The 15,476-nt window shown below is 36.9% G+C and overlaps 3 protein-coding genes across 3 annotated transcripts; all 3 read left to right on the top strand.

The window, feature by feature from the left end:
* Positions 1-763: 763 nt before the first annotated feature.
* LOC307149397 (dual specificity protein phosphatase 13A) lies at positions 764-1,889 on the top strand. The gene is made up of 3 exons (XM_079855692.1): positions 764-973; positions 1,060-1,277; positions 1,557-1,889. Exons 1-3 carry the CDS (start codon positions 834-836, stop codon positions 1,757-1,759), a joined length of 561 nt encoding a protein of 186 aa, XP_079711818.1. The 5' UTR covers positions 764-833; the 3' UTR covers positions 1,760-1,889.
* A 649-nt stretch (positions 1,890-2,538) lies between these two features.
* On the top strand, positions 2,539-4,291 carry LOC307148919 (dual specificity protein phosphatase 13A). Its single transcript, XM_079854857.1, has 3 exons — positions 2,539-3,037; positions 3,331-3,548; positions 3,978-4,291. Exons 1-3 carry the CDS (start codon positions 2,913-2,915, stop codon positions 4,187-4,189), a joined length of 555 nt encoding a protein of 184 aa, XP_079710983.1. The 5' UTR covers positions 2,539-2,912; the 3' UTR covers positions 4,190-4,291.
* A 3,742-nt stretch (positions 4,292-8,033) lies between these two features.
* Positions 8,034-11,267, top strand: dusp13a (dual specificity phosphatase 13a). The gene is made up of 4 exons (XM_079856360.1): positions 8,034-8,129; positions 8,557-8,685; positions 8,765-8,982; positions 10,440-11,267. Coding segments are annotated over exons 1-4 (570 nt in total). The 5' UTR covers positions 8,034-8,127; the 3' UTR covers positions 10,661-11,267.
* Positions 11,268-15,476: the final 4,209 nt, after the last annotated feature.

Raw genomic sequence — 15,476 nt, 5'->3', positions numbered from 1 at the left:
CACTCACCAATAAATAAATAAATAAACAACTTCTGATATTGCTCCTTCACAGCCCGCACTCAAGCTCTATAATTAGACCTATTTGAAAGGGAAAAAAGCAGCCGCTGTTATGGAAAAAGTCTTCTCTTTGCAAAAAAAACCCCAAAACATTCCAGTTCTAGATGGCTAAGCCGAGATGCCTGTAGACCATCTAACATCCTCAATCCAAACTCTTTATTTTTATACAGTTTTAACCAATGACCTCATACACAGGTGTTTGCTATATTCCCATTTTGATTCATCTTCCACCTGTCGGCCCAATTGTTTCTTTGACTTCTTGGCTTCTTCTTACTAGTGGCACGCTGTCCATTAGATTATTATTTTTTAAATATATATGTTTTTACTTTGTAACACTCAAATGGTGAGAACAGGCATACTATGTCCCATACACTGGATACAGTGTTACTGATTGTCTGAACGTGAACAATGAGTTTCAAGAGGCCTAACATTTTCTAGTTTCACAGAGGTCTAAAAGGCCTAACATTTTCTTAATTCAATCAAACTACTCTACAAAAATATACTGTATTTCTAATCAAATATACTATAGCCTACCACACGCTTAAAAAGGGAGAGACGTCAGTGATTTAGGCTCATTTACACTGCGTACAGTGCGTAGGCTCACTTTGGCATACAGCACTTGGAAAAAGGACTTGTGTTAAATAAGTGGCCATACACTGATATCTACTGGGGAAAACATGGTAATGCAGAAGTGTCACACCTGGAAATGTCACTCATGTAGTCTAGTAGCCTTCTCATAAAGTTGTGGGTTCTCCCCATTGCTCTTATTCCTGAAAATGGAGAATGTAGATCGAACAGTGGGCAACATTTTGTCTGAAACGCCTTCTATTGAAGAGCTGGAGGATATATTACATGGGGGTCAGCTGTCCTGTAACCATGTCGATGAAGTGTGGCCTAATTTGTTTCTGGGGGACATGTAAGTGCATTTGTGTGTGACTTCTTTTTGATTTGTTGATTATAAGAAAATATTAGCCGTTTACTATGTCATTCTTTCATAAACAGGCACATGTCTCATGACAGATATGGCTTATGGAGACTGGGTATAACTCATGTTTTAAATGCTGCACATGGTAAAATGTGTTGCAAAGGAAGAGATGATTTTTATGGGACAACTGTGAAGTACTATGGTGTTCCGGCCAATGATCTGCCTACATTTGATATTTCACCTTTTTTCTACCCTTCAGCACACTACATTAATGATGCTCTCAGCACAGCAGGTGGTATGTAAAAACATTTAATTTCCATTTTTAAAATAGTATAACATTTTTTTAGGCATGATCAACACTGGTTAGTGTTATTTTATTATTATTTTATCCATTTTCATTATTAATTGATATCTAATTTAATATTTATGAAGATAGATAGATAGATAGATAGATAGATAGATAGATAGATAGATAGATAGATAGATAGATAGATAGATAGATAGATAGATAGATAGATAGATAGATAGATAGATCTGTTACTGTCAGATTCATGACTGTATCTCTTTTCAACAGCTAAAGTGTTTGTGCATTGTGCTGTGGGAGTGAGCCGTTCAGCTGCTCTGGTCTTAGCTTACCTAATGATTTATTGCAATTACTCTCTGGTGGATGCCATCTTGAAAGTGAAAGAAAGAAGATGGATCTTTCCAAACCGAGGATTTCTGAAGCAGTTAATAACTCTCGGCAATGAATTAAACTACAAGGCACAGTCAAAGTAGCTTGATATTTTTTAAACAAGCATGCAATTCAGAAATCTGTAAATTCAAACATCTAATAACATTTAAACAGTAGCCTACTCCTGCAGTGATCAACAACAATCATCATTAACATAATAATAAACAGTTTCTTGTATAATCACAGCTTTGTGTTGTACTTTGGTTAAATGTTGGCTATTTTTAGTTCTTTTTTTTTAAGCAATATTTAATTACTGAATATACTGGGCACAAATTAAACCTCAAATACAATCTTTGATATATTTTATATAATCTTAAGCTGATCAGTATACAAATGCAAAGCTGATCAGCAAACACTGTTACTCTGTTTTTCTCTTTGTTCCACTATGTACAATACTCCAAATGTTCACTCAACACAATTGTCACTTATTGTCCCGTTCTCTCGTCATCGGATGAATCATCCGTCATTTGTGAAACAGATCACAATGTCCATAGAAATGGAACAAGCTAGAATGACAATAAGAAACATATATTTTTTAAATAGGTTGGAATTAGCGGCCTAGGCGTCAGTTACGATATGTAAATAACAATTAACAAATCTAAGCGCTTTACAATGTATTGTCAAACCAGGGGCTATTAAAGTGTCATTATTCTGGTCCAAAGCATTGATGTAGTTAGTACATACATGATCACGTGGTGCTTGTTACTTTTTCCCACGCTAGTCAAGATGAGCCAATCACAATACGTGATTAACGTTACTGGTGCAGCCATTTTATTCAAATATTTTATTAAGACTGTCAAGCTATAAGTCAATTTACATGTCAGGTTCCATGCCTTGGAATTCACATATTTAATTCCAATATATTGGTTATATTTTTTTCGAGTATAAATGTCTCCAGTAAGATGAAAAACATCAATATATTTGAATGCGACTCAATGGAGGTTTGGACTTTACGAGCCACCGGGCGCCCCCTGCCCTGGTCATTCACACTATTTGTTGTACGCACACAGGCTTCTATCAACATCGAAGAGCTGAGATGGTCAGCGGTATCTGGTGACCGAGCAGCGTCATAAAGAGCACCTGTTTGTGTGGATCACGACGTGCCAACCCGATTATGTATGCTGAACCCCGGGAAAACAGCAGAAACTAATATTCACGGGAGTAAGTTAATAGTTTGATTTGGGTCAGTTCAGAAGAATGACAGCTCAGAAACATAAACACGGACTCCTGGCTATTAAAGAGTTAGAGAATGTTCTGGACACATGCAAACTTGATCTAACTCCAGTCGACGAGGTCTGGCCGAACCTGTACATCGGAAATGTGTAAGTAGCCTACCGGTACTACCACATAACTGATATGCGGTGTCGTACCATTAGCTCTTATTTAAAGATTTATAGCACGCAAGCTATGTCATTGTGGTTTACATCTCGTTTTATTATATTATCTTTATATTTAAGGATTTGAGAAGATACTATTCTATTCAAAGTGACTTATTTGATTGAGATTCAATCATAATGTGCATCCCTCTAGTTAAATCAATTCTGCAGTTGCTTCACTTTTAATGCTATAGTGGTTGTCCTGTTACATTACATAACACATTTTCACTTTTTTATAGGGCCATTGCTCAAAATAGAAAAGCTTTGCAGAAAATGGGCATCACTCATGTTTTAAATGCTGCCCATTCCAAGCAAGGCAGCATTGGGGACCAGAGTTATTATGGAAATACAATTGTATATTATGGCATCCCAGCAGAAGACACCTCATCATTTGATCTTAGTGTGCACTTTAAACCGGCTTCTGATTTCATCCACAAAGCTTTGAGGAAGAAGAATGGTGAGTGACCACAGTCAGTGATGCTAATGTGATGCAAAAATGCAAAACAAGTCGATCAAAATGCACTGGGGAGGAATTTGAAGTCCATTTTTAAACTAACACTGATTCATAATTCTTAATATAGTTAAGATACAAGTATTTCTAAAACCTTTCCCTGTCATAAATAACCCATAAGAGATAAGAACTAATTTTAAATGCAATTTAAAACCATCCAAAACTTTTACATCATTTTGAGGACAGAAAAATAAACTTCCGTTGCTGCATTTCCTCTTTATCTCTTTGAATTCCCCTCTAAACCTGATAACAACTTATCTTGATTCTGAAATGCTTTATAATACAGATATCCATATTTAATGAAAATGAAAAGGTTCATTTCAATAGTATTAGCAGCTCCTCCTGACCATTACGGTCTGTGTTTTTTATCCACAGGTAAGGTGCTTGTTCATTGCATCATGGGAATGAGTCGGTCTGCCACTCTGGTTCTAGCGTACCTTATGTTGCGTCAGCGTCTTACTCTCCGCACTGCCATCCAAACGGTCGTATTGCAACGTGCAATCTATCCTAACAGGAACTTTTTGAGCCTTCTCCTGGATTTGGACATTCAGCTTCAGAGAAAGCGAATGCTGTGTCCTATTCTCTGACAGAAAAACAACACAAATGTAACGAACACACAAAAGCACATGCATTCATTTTATAACTAAAGGGTGAAGAGGTAACAAGCAATGGTATGTTTACATTATTTATGATATATATATATATATATATATATATATATATATATATATATATATATATATATATATATATATATATATAGTCAAACCAAAATTTTTCCAGACACCCTCAACATTTCTCACATTATCACAGTTAATTCGCTATAGAGAATGGTAATAAAATATGACAAGAACTCAAATCAGTTGATATTTCACTGGTTTTGGCCATCCTTCTGTTAGACTGTCTCACAAATGGTTGAGTAGCTGTCAGCTGTTAAATTTAAGTACAGAATTAGATAATACCAATTTAGGTCAACCAATTACCAAGCAATGCTTAATTTTGTTCAGTATGCGGTGTAAAAAAGGTCGCATTAGCAAAAAAAAAACCTTAAGCAAAACATGGTCAGGTCAAAGTGTCTGATTAATTTTTGGCCCCAAATTTTTATAAATTTTACTGGTAGTCCACTTTATGAAGAATTTTTGGGTATAATATGTCACAGTTTACTTTATTTTGCTATCCTCACTTCATAAATGAACTATAGTGTTCTGCACCCACTAGTAAAGAAATATAAAAAATGATATCGGGTGTTTGAATAATTTTTGGTTTGATTGCATATATAGTTTCATAGTAAAACATGTGCCTTTCAGGTTTAGTGTAGGCCATCTTTATACTTTTCCATACATTTACAGGGTTATTTTATTTATAATATGAGAATTTAGCTATAAAAGCACTTTAATATTGAATGAAAAATATTTAACTTACTTGACGCCTGGCATGTTTGCATAGTCATGGGGGATTTTACTGTAAAATGTAGTGTAACTGAAGAATTATGTTGAAGAATGGTGTTTTTTATGAAAATCTGTTCGATATATTCAAGAACCACAGCACACAAGTGCCACATGCTGCTCACACAGCAAATAATATTTAACAGTGGAGTCAGTATTCAGCATAGAATACCAAATTAAGCAGTATTAAATGATTGAATTGTGGTTGATTATTTGGCTGTAGAGAAAACACTCCCTGTGAGCAGTATTAGCTTTTACATTGCTTTTGGCAGCCATATCTGGAGAACTATACGGGCCAAGCACAACATTCTTCTGTTGACTCAATCCTAAAAGCCTTGTTTAAAATGACTGAGCAGCACTTCACTGATTTGATTTTTAGTGCACCTTTTTGTTTTAATAGCAGAATAATGTGTTTCATTCAGGTCATTGATTCACAGAAGTTCCTTTGTTATCTTGGAGAACATTTACTGGTGTATAAACAGTTTTGTCAAATGCACTGTATACTTAAAACATTTAATTGGACAAGAAACTCTATTGACCATGAGCAGGATGAATATTCAATTGGTCACAGTATTTTTAGAAAGTGTAACAACTGCACTAGTGGATTCATATGCAGATGTTTCATGAACAGATACTAACAAGGTGCCAAATAAACTTCATTTGTATCTGTATTGATTTAAAAAATAAACATACTAGTTTGGCAAACCTGTATTTACCTGTATACTAAGTGAACATAACTAAATGTAATTTGTAACATTTCTTGTTTTATATGTCATGCATTTCCAATCATTTACCTCACATGTTAAAATATATGCAAGTTATGTGTCAGTTATAATATTAACTAGATGACCATTTCTAGGGTAGGGTATAACTTTATTCATCTATTTTACTGTACTTTTGCTTAATTTTCCCTTTGTGCTTCCGACTGCTTCCAGCAGGGTTCAGTGCTGTGCCATGAAAATCAAATTAAAATCTTGCTGTTTTTTATGCTGTGTCCTCCCCTAATATTTTCCTTTTTTCTTTTCATCTGATATCCTTCATATGCTACATTAACATAAGCCTCTTTTGTGCTGTAATAAACATAAAAAAAATGCTACATGATAAATAGATTATAGATTCAAACCTGTCCTTTATCATTTGTCAATGACATTTCAATATGCAAATGTAATTTAAGGGAACTGTAACCAACCAAGATTGTAATAGAACAGCATTAACCCACAGAAACCTTGAGGAGAGAAACTAACTCCCCTGGACTGTCGTCACCCTGACAGCGTGACCTGCAGCTGTGCAACCAGAGGAAGCAGGACCCACACGAGTCCCCAGACATACTTCGCTTTCAGAGAACATTCAATTAAGACACTACTTTGCTTCCTGATTAGCTGCTTGGCATACACTGTATGATGATAAATCATGGAAGCAGTTGAGAAGAGAAACAGGCAACAGACGCAAGCAGCTAAGCCAAGTGTGTGTATATATATATTCTGCTAAGCGAAGCCATCTCCTGAATTGACTGGAGGAACCAGAGGCACAGAGGGGGTGATGTTGATGACCACATTAGTGTCACAAAAGTGCTCTGGAAAACAGATGCATCTGTACGTGATTGCATTGTGTCAGTGTTTTCTCAGGGAAGACTGTCAAGCCTGAGATATCATGGATAAAAAGAACAAACAGATCAGCCCAGCAGCAACATATACTTTGGCTTGGACAAACTGCTTTGAAGAAATAGCAATAGAAAAGCATAGCTAAAAACATACACTGTGTAAGAATTATTTTTTTTTTTTTTTAAAGACTGCATTTAATTTATTACAAATACAGTAAATATTAAAAAATTTAATTCTACTTAATATATATATATATATATATGATGAATAGAATGTTAAAAAAACAGCATTTATTTAAAAAAAAGAAGAAGATATATTAGTGTAAACGTGTTCACTGTCACTTTGCTGAATAAAAGTCTTAGAAATGATTACTGACCCCAAACTTTTAAACGGAAGAGAAAATGTTACTTTGAAGGAAAAAAAAAATTCCATTACTTTAAAAACCACATAAGAAAAGCAGGCTGAATGATTCATGGACTGGATCTACCATGACAATTTGAACTTGGCAAATTTGGACCACTTAATACAAATTACATATAATGCATTTCCAAATAAAGATTAAATAACGCCAGATCCACTGCACTGTATTATTTGATTCAACAGGACAAGGACATTAAAAAAGAAACAAAAGTCTATTAAAATCCTTGAAACATACTGTATTATCGTAATTTATTCGTATACAGTATGCGGTTTCAGTAATAGTAAGTAATAAGCAGATCTTGAGAAGGAACAGGTGTATGTGGCTTTCACACCCAAGCCATTAATTCCTTTTTATTAGCTTCATAAAACCTTAATTACTATGGGTCTCAAAGCTTATTTTACCGGCATGGAAAGAACAACTCTTAGTTAAGTCTTTTCCTGTTTTACACAAGTAGCATTTAAGCACTAACTAAACAGTTTCAGCTGGAGTACAAAAAAGGCCGAGTATCTTTGAGAGGGGTATCTGACACGCTCCAATTACCAAACATGTCACCGCACTTGGATGTGCAAAGATCTCACCATTTATCAGAGACTCGCCCTCAAGGCAAATGAAAGGAACATCTGGATTTCAAGAGTGTTTAACCTAGCAGCTGGCGAGACCTTGTGAGATGATATGTATTTCCCTGCACAATGACTCATGATAAAGATGTATGTGTCCAATGAAAGCCACTGATGACCCACCTTTACCTTCGTCTGCACTGCAAGAGTGAGTTACAGTATTGGGAGTCTGGCCAAGATATACACAATATGTGCAGCCAGAACGTGCTCAAAAGATCATTGTCTATGGAAAGACAGTCTTCTAAAAGCAAACCTGACTGCCCACTAAGACCTGGAAGAGTTCTTTGTATCCAGGGAGGTTTATAATTATACACCATTTAAAAAAAGAAACAGCCTCCAGAGACATATCTGTGGACTGGCTGTCAACAACGCCCCTGACCAAGGAGAGAAGAGCAGGCAATCTGAGAACAAGGGGGGGAAAAAAGGGCCACCGGCTGCTAAATGTAAGTTCACAAAAGGAGGGAAGATTTTAGAGGCTTTTAGAAAGAAACATTTTGGTATTTTTGAGAGCTATTATGAAAGCTAGCCTCAGTGAATCGCTCACAGCTCTGGCATCGCATGTTTTCTTTCCTACACCTGAGCTGTAAACATGTTTGCCACGACAGTCAGGAAAACCTAAGTGGAAAGATATTCCATAAAAGCCGTCAGTATTCAATTTAATGATGTTAAGAGCTGAATTGGAATGTCAATGTGCTCTTAGCAACAAGAAGATTTCACAAGCAATAGCCTCAGGTGGGCTCAACTATGGGCTATTTTGAAATCAAGAGGGATGGAGAATGCATCTAAACTGCATATCAGGCATATTAACATGATAATATCCAAACCCTTACTGTAATTTAAAAAAATATAATTTTTTATTTTTTGGGCCAGGATGTCTTTCAAGGAGCTGTGTGCCTATGAAACACCATCCGTTGCTGAACTGCAGAACTTCCTGTTGAGTGACAGGCGGCCCACTGGACATGTCAACCAAGTGTGGCCTAATGTGTACATTGGCAATGAGTGTGTATTATTTTTTCTATTCAAATGGAAATTCATAAAATGCACAGAACTACAGATGTTCTCTGTTTTATTTTGTTAGGGTTGCGGCACGTGACAAACCAATGCTGTACAATATGGGGATCACACATATTGTGAATGCTGCTAGTGGACCCCCTCATGTCAACACTGGAGCCCGCTTTTACAGAGACATGTCTATAGATTACTATGGAGTAGAGGCTGATGATTCCTCAGACTTCATCTTAAGTGTGTTTTTCTATCCAACAGCAAGGTTCATACAAGCTGCACTGTCAAAAAATGGTGAGTTGACATCCTCATGACCATGCTTGATGCAACATTTTTGTTACACTACGGGCTAGAATAACTTTCAGCAGAAATATTCACTATGCCCTGCTTGGGGAATGCTTCATTTTCCAACCTGCCATTGCTTCTCGTGCACTGTAGAGTTCGATCATTTCGACCATAAACTCTTACGGGCGCGTTTAACGCATGCACACTACAACTATATTGTCATACTAGTACTACTAACGTGTTTCCACCTTTGTCAGCCATTTTTATGTCCATTTTCCCGCTCCATTTAGATACACAATTTGTGCATTCTGCAGGCTCACGTGCAGACTCTGCATTTTCACGCATGCATAACGGAAAATATTGTTGGAAGAAGAATCGAAACTTTCGAAATTGAACCAATTGCTTCACAAAATGGCTCACTGTTTCGAAGCGCTCAAAACTCCAGCTGTATGCTGGTCAAAACAGTGCAAATATGGAACATGAACAATAGATAAAAGGTGAATAAAGACACCTTTTACAAATTACAAATGTTTTTTTTTTTTTTATGACAGTGTAATCTATTAAATCTAATCTACAACTCATTAAGTATATACCATATGTTTGTGTTTATAAAATTCAAAAAGTTCAAAAACCAAAATTTTCGAAGCCTCGTTTTCTGAAAAAAGTTGAGTTGAGTATGCATGCTCTCTTAAAAAATGGTTTTGAAGTTTCATGAAGCAGTGTTTCGAAAGCATCCATCATGTCTAATGGCACTGAATCATTCTTTTTGCTATACTAAAAGTAGCATTTGCACTGTCTAAAGCCCCTTTCACACAGCGCGATGATCCCGGGAAATTGCCAGAACGCCTTCTGTGTGAACGCAAACACGACCCGGGATTGATACAGGTGTTGTGCCGAATTTCGACCCCCGCCAAATTATTACCCCCCTCGTTGAAGTCAGTACCTGATTGCCTAATCCTAACCCCTCCCCCACAACTAATCCTAAACCTACCAATACTAGGGGGGTAATAATTTGGCGGGGGTCGAAATTCGGCACAACACCTGAACGCGCGCTGTGTGAACAAAAGCCGTAATAATGCCGTGTCGTAGTGATGACGCTGAAGCCGGGATCGTTTGCCAGCTAGTGAATTATGCTAGGCTATGTTTAGGTTTATGCTAGGTTTATGATCGAATCAGAGAAAAAAATGCACAAGCGTGGTTTCTCGAGAGAGAAATCGCAGCTCATAAGCAAACTTAAGACGCTGCTGAGACATTACAAGTCACATCGATGTCACGTGTCTTTACGGGATTTTTTACGGGTTGTGTGTGCACTCTCTGATTCCGGAAAATCACTGGCAGTGTGAATGAACGAAAATCAAACGAACCCGGGTAAAATCCCGAGTCACTTTATCCGTGTATTTTCCGGAATCTCTGTGTGAAAGGGGCTTAAGTGTCTTGCATTGATTCTGTTCTGTTCTGTTCTTCAGGAAGAGTGTTTGTCCACTGTCTGATGGGAGTGAGTCGCTCTGCCACTCTAGTGTTGGCCTTCCTCATGATCTGTGAGGATCTTACTCTAATGGAGGCTGTTAAATCTGTACGGCAACACAGGGACATCTGTCCTAATCCTGGCTTCCTTAACCAGCTACGACATCTTGACATGAGCCTCGTCCGAGAGAGGAAGAAAAAACTGGAAGCTTACAAATTGTAACTGAAAACTTGGTAACAATGTGATGAATCCCATTTCAAGAGCATGTCCCTTAAGGGCCTCCTCCCCCATGGCCTTATCCTAGTTATTTTGGGCCAGATCTTATTTGCTAATATCCATTGTAGTGCAATGGCAAAGTGGGTATCAGAAGGCAAAATTGAAGGGCTTCCCCATAAATAGTAAATAACCTCCACAGGGCAGCAGGGTCACAAAATAAATGGCAGGTTTTTAAATTTCTTCCAGATGAGATATACTTTGAACTTGTTTCAAAATGAGCCTGCAAGCATGTTTGGTTTTTTTATTGGAGTGAAATGAAACGGTTGTGGCTTGCTCTTTATCATGGGAAGGTGGAAGAGCCATGCATGGCTACATGTCTTAAGGGTTGATCCCCTGTAGTGAGTTTCTAATGGGTATCATATGTTCCAACATATTTATGGTTTCTGCTCAAATCCATTGGTGTTGTGACCCACGGATATTGGTGAAACTGATGACCAAACCAAATTGTGATGATAAAGCGTTTAAATTTCTCAGTCCAGAGAGACAAAAAAACAAAACAAAAAAACACTTTGTGTCCTTTCTTTTCTTGTTGCTATTAAATAAATTACACAGTACCTCAGGAATTATGTGTTTTGTTTTGAAAGAGGACATCCGTTCATTTTCATCTAATTTCCCTTTGGACTGTGAAGGCAAACATGATTACAGAAGCAGAAAGGTCAAACTAATATGTGTAAATACAAACATTTCCATGAAAATATGCATTGATCATTCTACTCATAACACATGCATTGACTTAACACAGAATATAAGGCTATATCATTGATTCCAGAGATTTGTAACATTTTTTTTTTTAACAGAAAAGCTCCAAAAGACAAACCATTGCGCCATATATATATATATAGGCTATATATCTCTCGGATCTGTGGTATCTGCTTCTGACTAACAGACAGCCTTTCGGGCATGTCAGTCTTATCTGGCCCAGCCTGTATATTGGAGATGAGTAAGTACCGAGTCATCACAGTCTTGAGAAGAAAAAACAACTAACCAAGATATCAGTGAAAATCCAAAGCTTCACGCTACACCTGTGGCTTTAACTACGGTTCAATTTATGTATGTAAATGATGTAATCAAAAACATGCAAACATATGTTAAAAAGCCGGTCATTTCAGGTCAATGGCTCGTGATAAAGGACTTCTTGCTGATCTGGGAATCACTCATGTTGTAAACTGTGCCGACAGACCGCATCGCATCAACACAACACAGGTATAAGTTAGTGTGGAGTCGAGGCTTCAGATCACCCACTGTTTGATTTGAGACAGAATTTCAGCTCTATTGCATCCTTCATTAAAGCTGCACTCACTCAAAATGACAAGTCTGACTTCCTTGAACTTTTACTGATTCATTTTGTCAGTGATTGTATAAAATCTAAAACAAGCAGAGCAAAACAATAAATGGAGCAGTGCAAAAATCAGCAGGCAGAACAGTAATTTTAATAAGTGAAATATGTAAATTCTAACCAATGTCAGACATGGAGGCTCTGTTTTCTGCAGGGAAAGTGCTGGTCCACTGTGCAATGGGATTCAGTCGCTCCGGAGCGTTGGTCCTGGCCTTCCTCATGATGTGTTAGAACATCATCGCTGTCAGACTGAACAGGGACATCTATCCCAACACAGGCTTTCTAGAACAGCTTTCTGGACAACCATTTGAAGATACCAGGAAAACGTACGTTATATGTTTGAAGAAAAAAAAAAATAAAAAAAAAAATAAAAAATAATATATATATATATATATATATATATATATATATATATATATATATATATATATATATATATATATATATATATATATATATATTTAAAAATATAGAATTTCTTATTTTGTGACAATCACTAAAGCCTGACTCACTGCAAAAAAAAATAAAAAATGGTCAATTCTCACTAAGGCTGCATTTATTTAATCAAAAATATTTAATAGTAATATTTTAAAATGTTATTACAATTCACAAAAACTGTTTTCTACTTCAATATATTTTAAAATGTAATTTATTCCTGTGATATCAAAGCTGAATATTCAGCATCATTACGCCAGTCTTCAGAGTCACATGATCCTTCAGAAAGCTGACTTGGTGCTCAATATTTTTCTGAAAACCTTGATACATTTTCAACCCTGAAAAAAATCAAGGGACATAAGAGTATGCAGATTCATATCAAATCATCAATCAACTAATGTGGTCTGGCTGTAATACCGTTTCAACAGAAAGAAGCTATACTTTAGAAGAGCGTTGTGCCACCATCTCAGACATGAAGTATGAAGATCACCCCCACAGCCAGATATTTCTTTACATTTTCTACATTACAAGCATATGCTAAAACATATTTAAAAGGAGTATATAAAACAATGTCGGTCGGAAATATAGCTAGCGACACTAATGTTTTTGGAACATATGTGCTGGAATGATTTGAAATTCATGAAAATTAAGACCTCGTCTCACAGTAATAGAGCTGCTTTTGTGGAAAAGAAAGAAGATTTCAAGGTTGAAGGAATAAGTGAACCTGACAAAACAGTAAAAGGAATTCAACATCACCAATTTAATGACTTCCCTGTCAAGGTGAGTGATGGTGGTGAAAAAAACATCCAGTGCTGATGGTTTTGAAAACCATCCCTCTCCGGAGATGATTCATGTGTCCTTTTCACATATCTGGGAAGCGAAAAGCAATTACCATTCCATTTGCAGCGGCCAAGCTCGCATTACATAGACTGTGTTAAACTCGGTTCAAAAAAGAAACACCTTTTGGATTAAATTACAAGCACAGCTCTACAGAGATTTCCTATTTTTGTCAAATTTAGTCACTGGGCGCCAGGAAGGACAGCTGCCTGTAGGAGGGCTCACAGCAGGCAGTGTAAGGAGGGAATAATTGGCTGGTGGAATTGGGCCCAGGCTGTACCGTCTCCTCTGGGACAAAAGTCAGATTCACTGGCCTTTGACTGAAGCTGCCATCTTCCTCCCTTGTATCTGTCATGATCCACAAACATGACAACACAAGCACGGTGCGTGATGAGAACATGATTTTTTTTTTTTTTCATTATGAATATTCAAATCTGCATAATGATGTGATATGGGCTTGGGGTATATAATTTTCTCATGTTGATTCAGGATACAAACAAGCTTTTCGTTCATAACAGGTTTAGGCAGACAGCGATGTACCCCTTTTCATATTTCTGGGTTTGGAATAAATCATAAGAACTTCTATATACATACATGCGAGACCACATCATTCATATTATATATATATATATATATACACACACACACACACAAAAGTTTACATACACCTTGCAAAATGTTAATTTTAACAAAATAAGAGGGAACATACAACATTTTTACACATTCCACAAGAAAAAAAAAAGCTGCACTTTTTAAAATGACCCCATTCAAAAGTTTACATACCCTTGATTCCTAATACTGTGTATCGTTACCTATGATCCACAACTGTTGTCCCTCGTTTGTCCTGAGCAGAAATGTTCTTCAGAAAAATCCAGCAAATTCTTCAGTTTTCCTGAAAACTTTTTGAATTTGAAGATCAAGGTAAATTGTACTTAATTTGTCCTCTGGGAAACATGTAAGTATCTTCTGTTGCTTCCGAAGGGGAGTAGGCTACTAAATGAAAAAAATATATAGGCTATTTAAATAAACTAAGAAAAAATTTGGACATCTTCATCCTGTTCAAAAGCTTGCACCCCACGGCTCTTAATGCATTGTGTATATAAACGTTCTCCGCCAATTAGCCTATATAAACAAAATATATAAAAAATATTTCTGCAAAAAACACTAAAAAAAGAAACACATTCAGGGTCAACTGAATGGGTTTCTTTTACGCCAATGTACATATAACCGTGTCGTGAGAAAACAGCTCTCCGTCCCTCAAGCGATCCCATGTTTTTGAACAACGTTATAATAACTATTAATGTCTGTTTTAGTTAGCTTACAGACATTGAACCTTTCCATTGCACATTCCATTTTTCCCGATTATTGAAATATTCTTCTCACACACAAATACATATAGGTCTATTTTAAGAACTGTTAACATAATGGTTATTTTGTTTGTGTGTACTTAGAAACTTAAAGTGACTTTGGTTATAGTAGCCTAAGTTTTTACTGTATATAAAGTCTTTGGTATAATAACTAAATGATGGAAACCCGATTTCTCACGTCATCACCACAGCGACCGTTGGCGATGCACGCTCAACTTTATGCAGATGATGATCAGCAAAGTGGAGCGGCGACTACCAATGGGAGTGCAGACAGCGATACCTGTCGGATCAATCGCCTACTAGAAATTAAAGTTTGGCGATTTAATCGTTTTAATCACACTACAGTGAGGCAGCAACAGTACATGCATCTTCTAGACCAAATACCTGGTGCTGTGTGTGTGTACAGCAAACGCGCCACTCCCCTCATCAGCTCCTGTTACTAAGGTCAGAGAACTCAGATCAATAGCCTACAAATTCCATTTCAAATGTGCAGCCTATTCTGGGCCAAGCAAACACGCCGTGTCTACTTGATGCATACGGACCACCCCAGGCTGTTAATATAGGAGCCAAGCACCACACCATTAGGGGGGCAAACGCAATATTTTTTTCATGTTTACACAAACAATCATTTATACACTAAGTAGGATATTTTGGAAATCCAATCTTGTCTTTGAAGAGAGGGGAACAATTGTTCAGACCGCAGGGAATATAGGCGGTTCAGGCCTAATCCTGAGATTTCAACAGGCCCTAACCATAGTAAGCAAAGTTTCAACAAACCAGCCAATAA

Source organism: Squalius cephalus (genome assembly GCF_949319135.1).
Source record: "Squalius cephalus genome assembly, chromosome: 21".
Classification (NCBI taxonomy): Eukaryota; Metazoa; Chordata; class Actinopteri; order Cypriniformes; family Leuciscidae; genus Squalius; species Squalius cephalus.
Note: the sequence above shows the minus strand (reverse complement) of the source record. Positions and strands in the feature narration are given on the sequence as shown.

Excerpts from the sequence above, each read along its gene's own strand:
- LOC307149397 (XM_079855692.1), top strand. The coding sequence starts at position 834 with ATGGAGAATGTAGATCGAACAGTGGGCAACATTTTGTCTGAAACGCCT. Across the intron at positions 974-1,059 it reads AATTTGTTTCTGGGGGACAT|GCACATGTCTCATGACAGAT; the intron begins GTAAGTGCATTT and ends TTTCATAAACAG. Across the intron at positions 1,278-1,556 it reads TGCTCTCAGCACAGCAGGTG|CTAAAGTGTTTGTGCATTGT; the intron begins GTATGTAAAAAC and ends TCTTTTCAACAG.
- LOC307148919 (XM_079854857.1), top strand. The coding sequence starts at position 2,913 with ATGACAGCTCAGAAACATAAACACGGACTCCTGGCTATTAAAGAGTTA. Across the intron at positions 3,038-3,330 it reads AACCTGTACATCGGAAATGT|GGCCATTGCTCAAAATAGAA; the intron begins GTAAGTAGCCTA and ends ACTTTTTTATAG. Across the intron at positions 3,549-3,977 it reads AGCTTTGAGGAAGAAGAATG|GTAAGGTGCTTGTTCATTGC; the intron begins GTGAGTGACCAC and ends TTTTATCCACAG.
- dusp13a (XM_079856360.1), top strand. Across the intron at positions 8,686-8,764 it reads AATGTGTACATTGGCAATGA|GGTTGCGGCACGTGACAAAC; the intron begins GTGTGTATTATT and ends TTATTTTGTTAG. Across the intron at positions 8,983-10,439 it reads AGCTGCACTGTCAAAAAATG|GAAGAGTGTTTGTCCACTGT; the intron begins GTGAGTTGACAT and ends TCTGTTCTTCAG.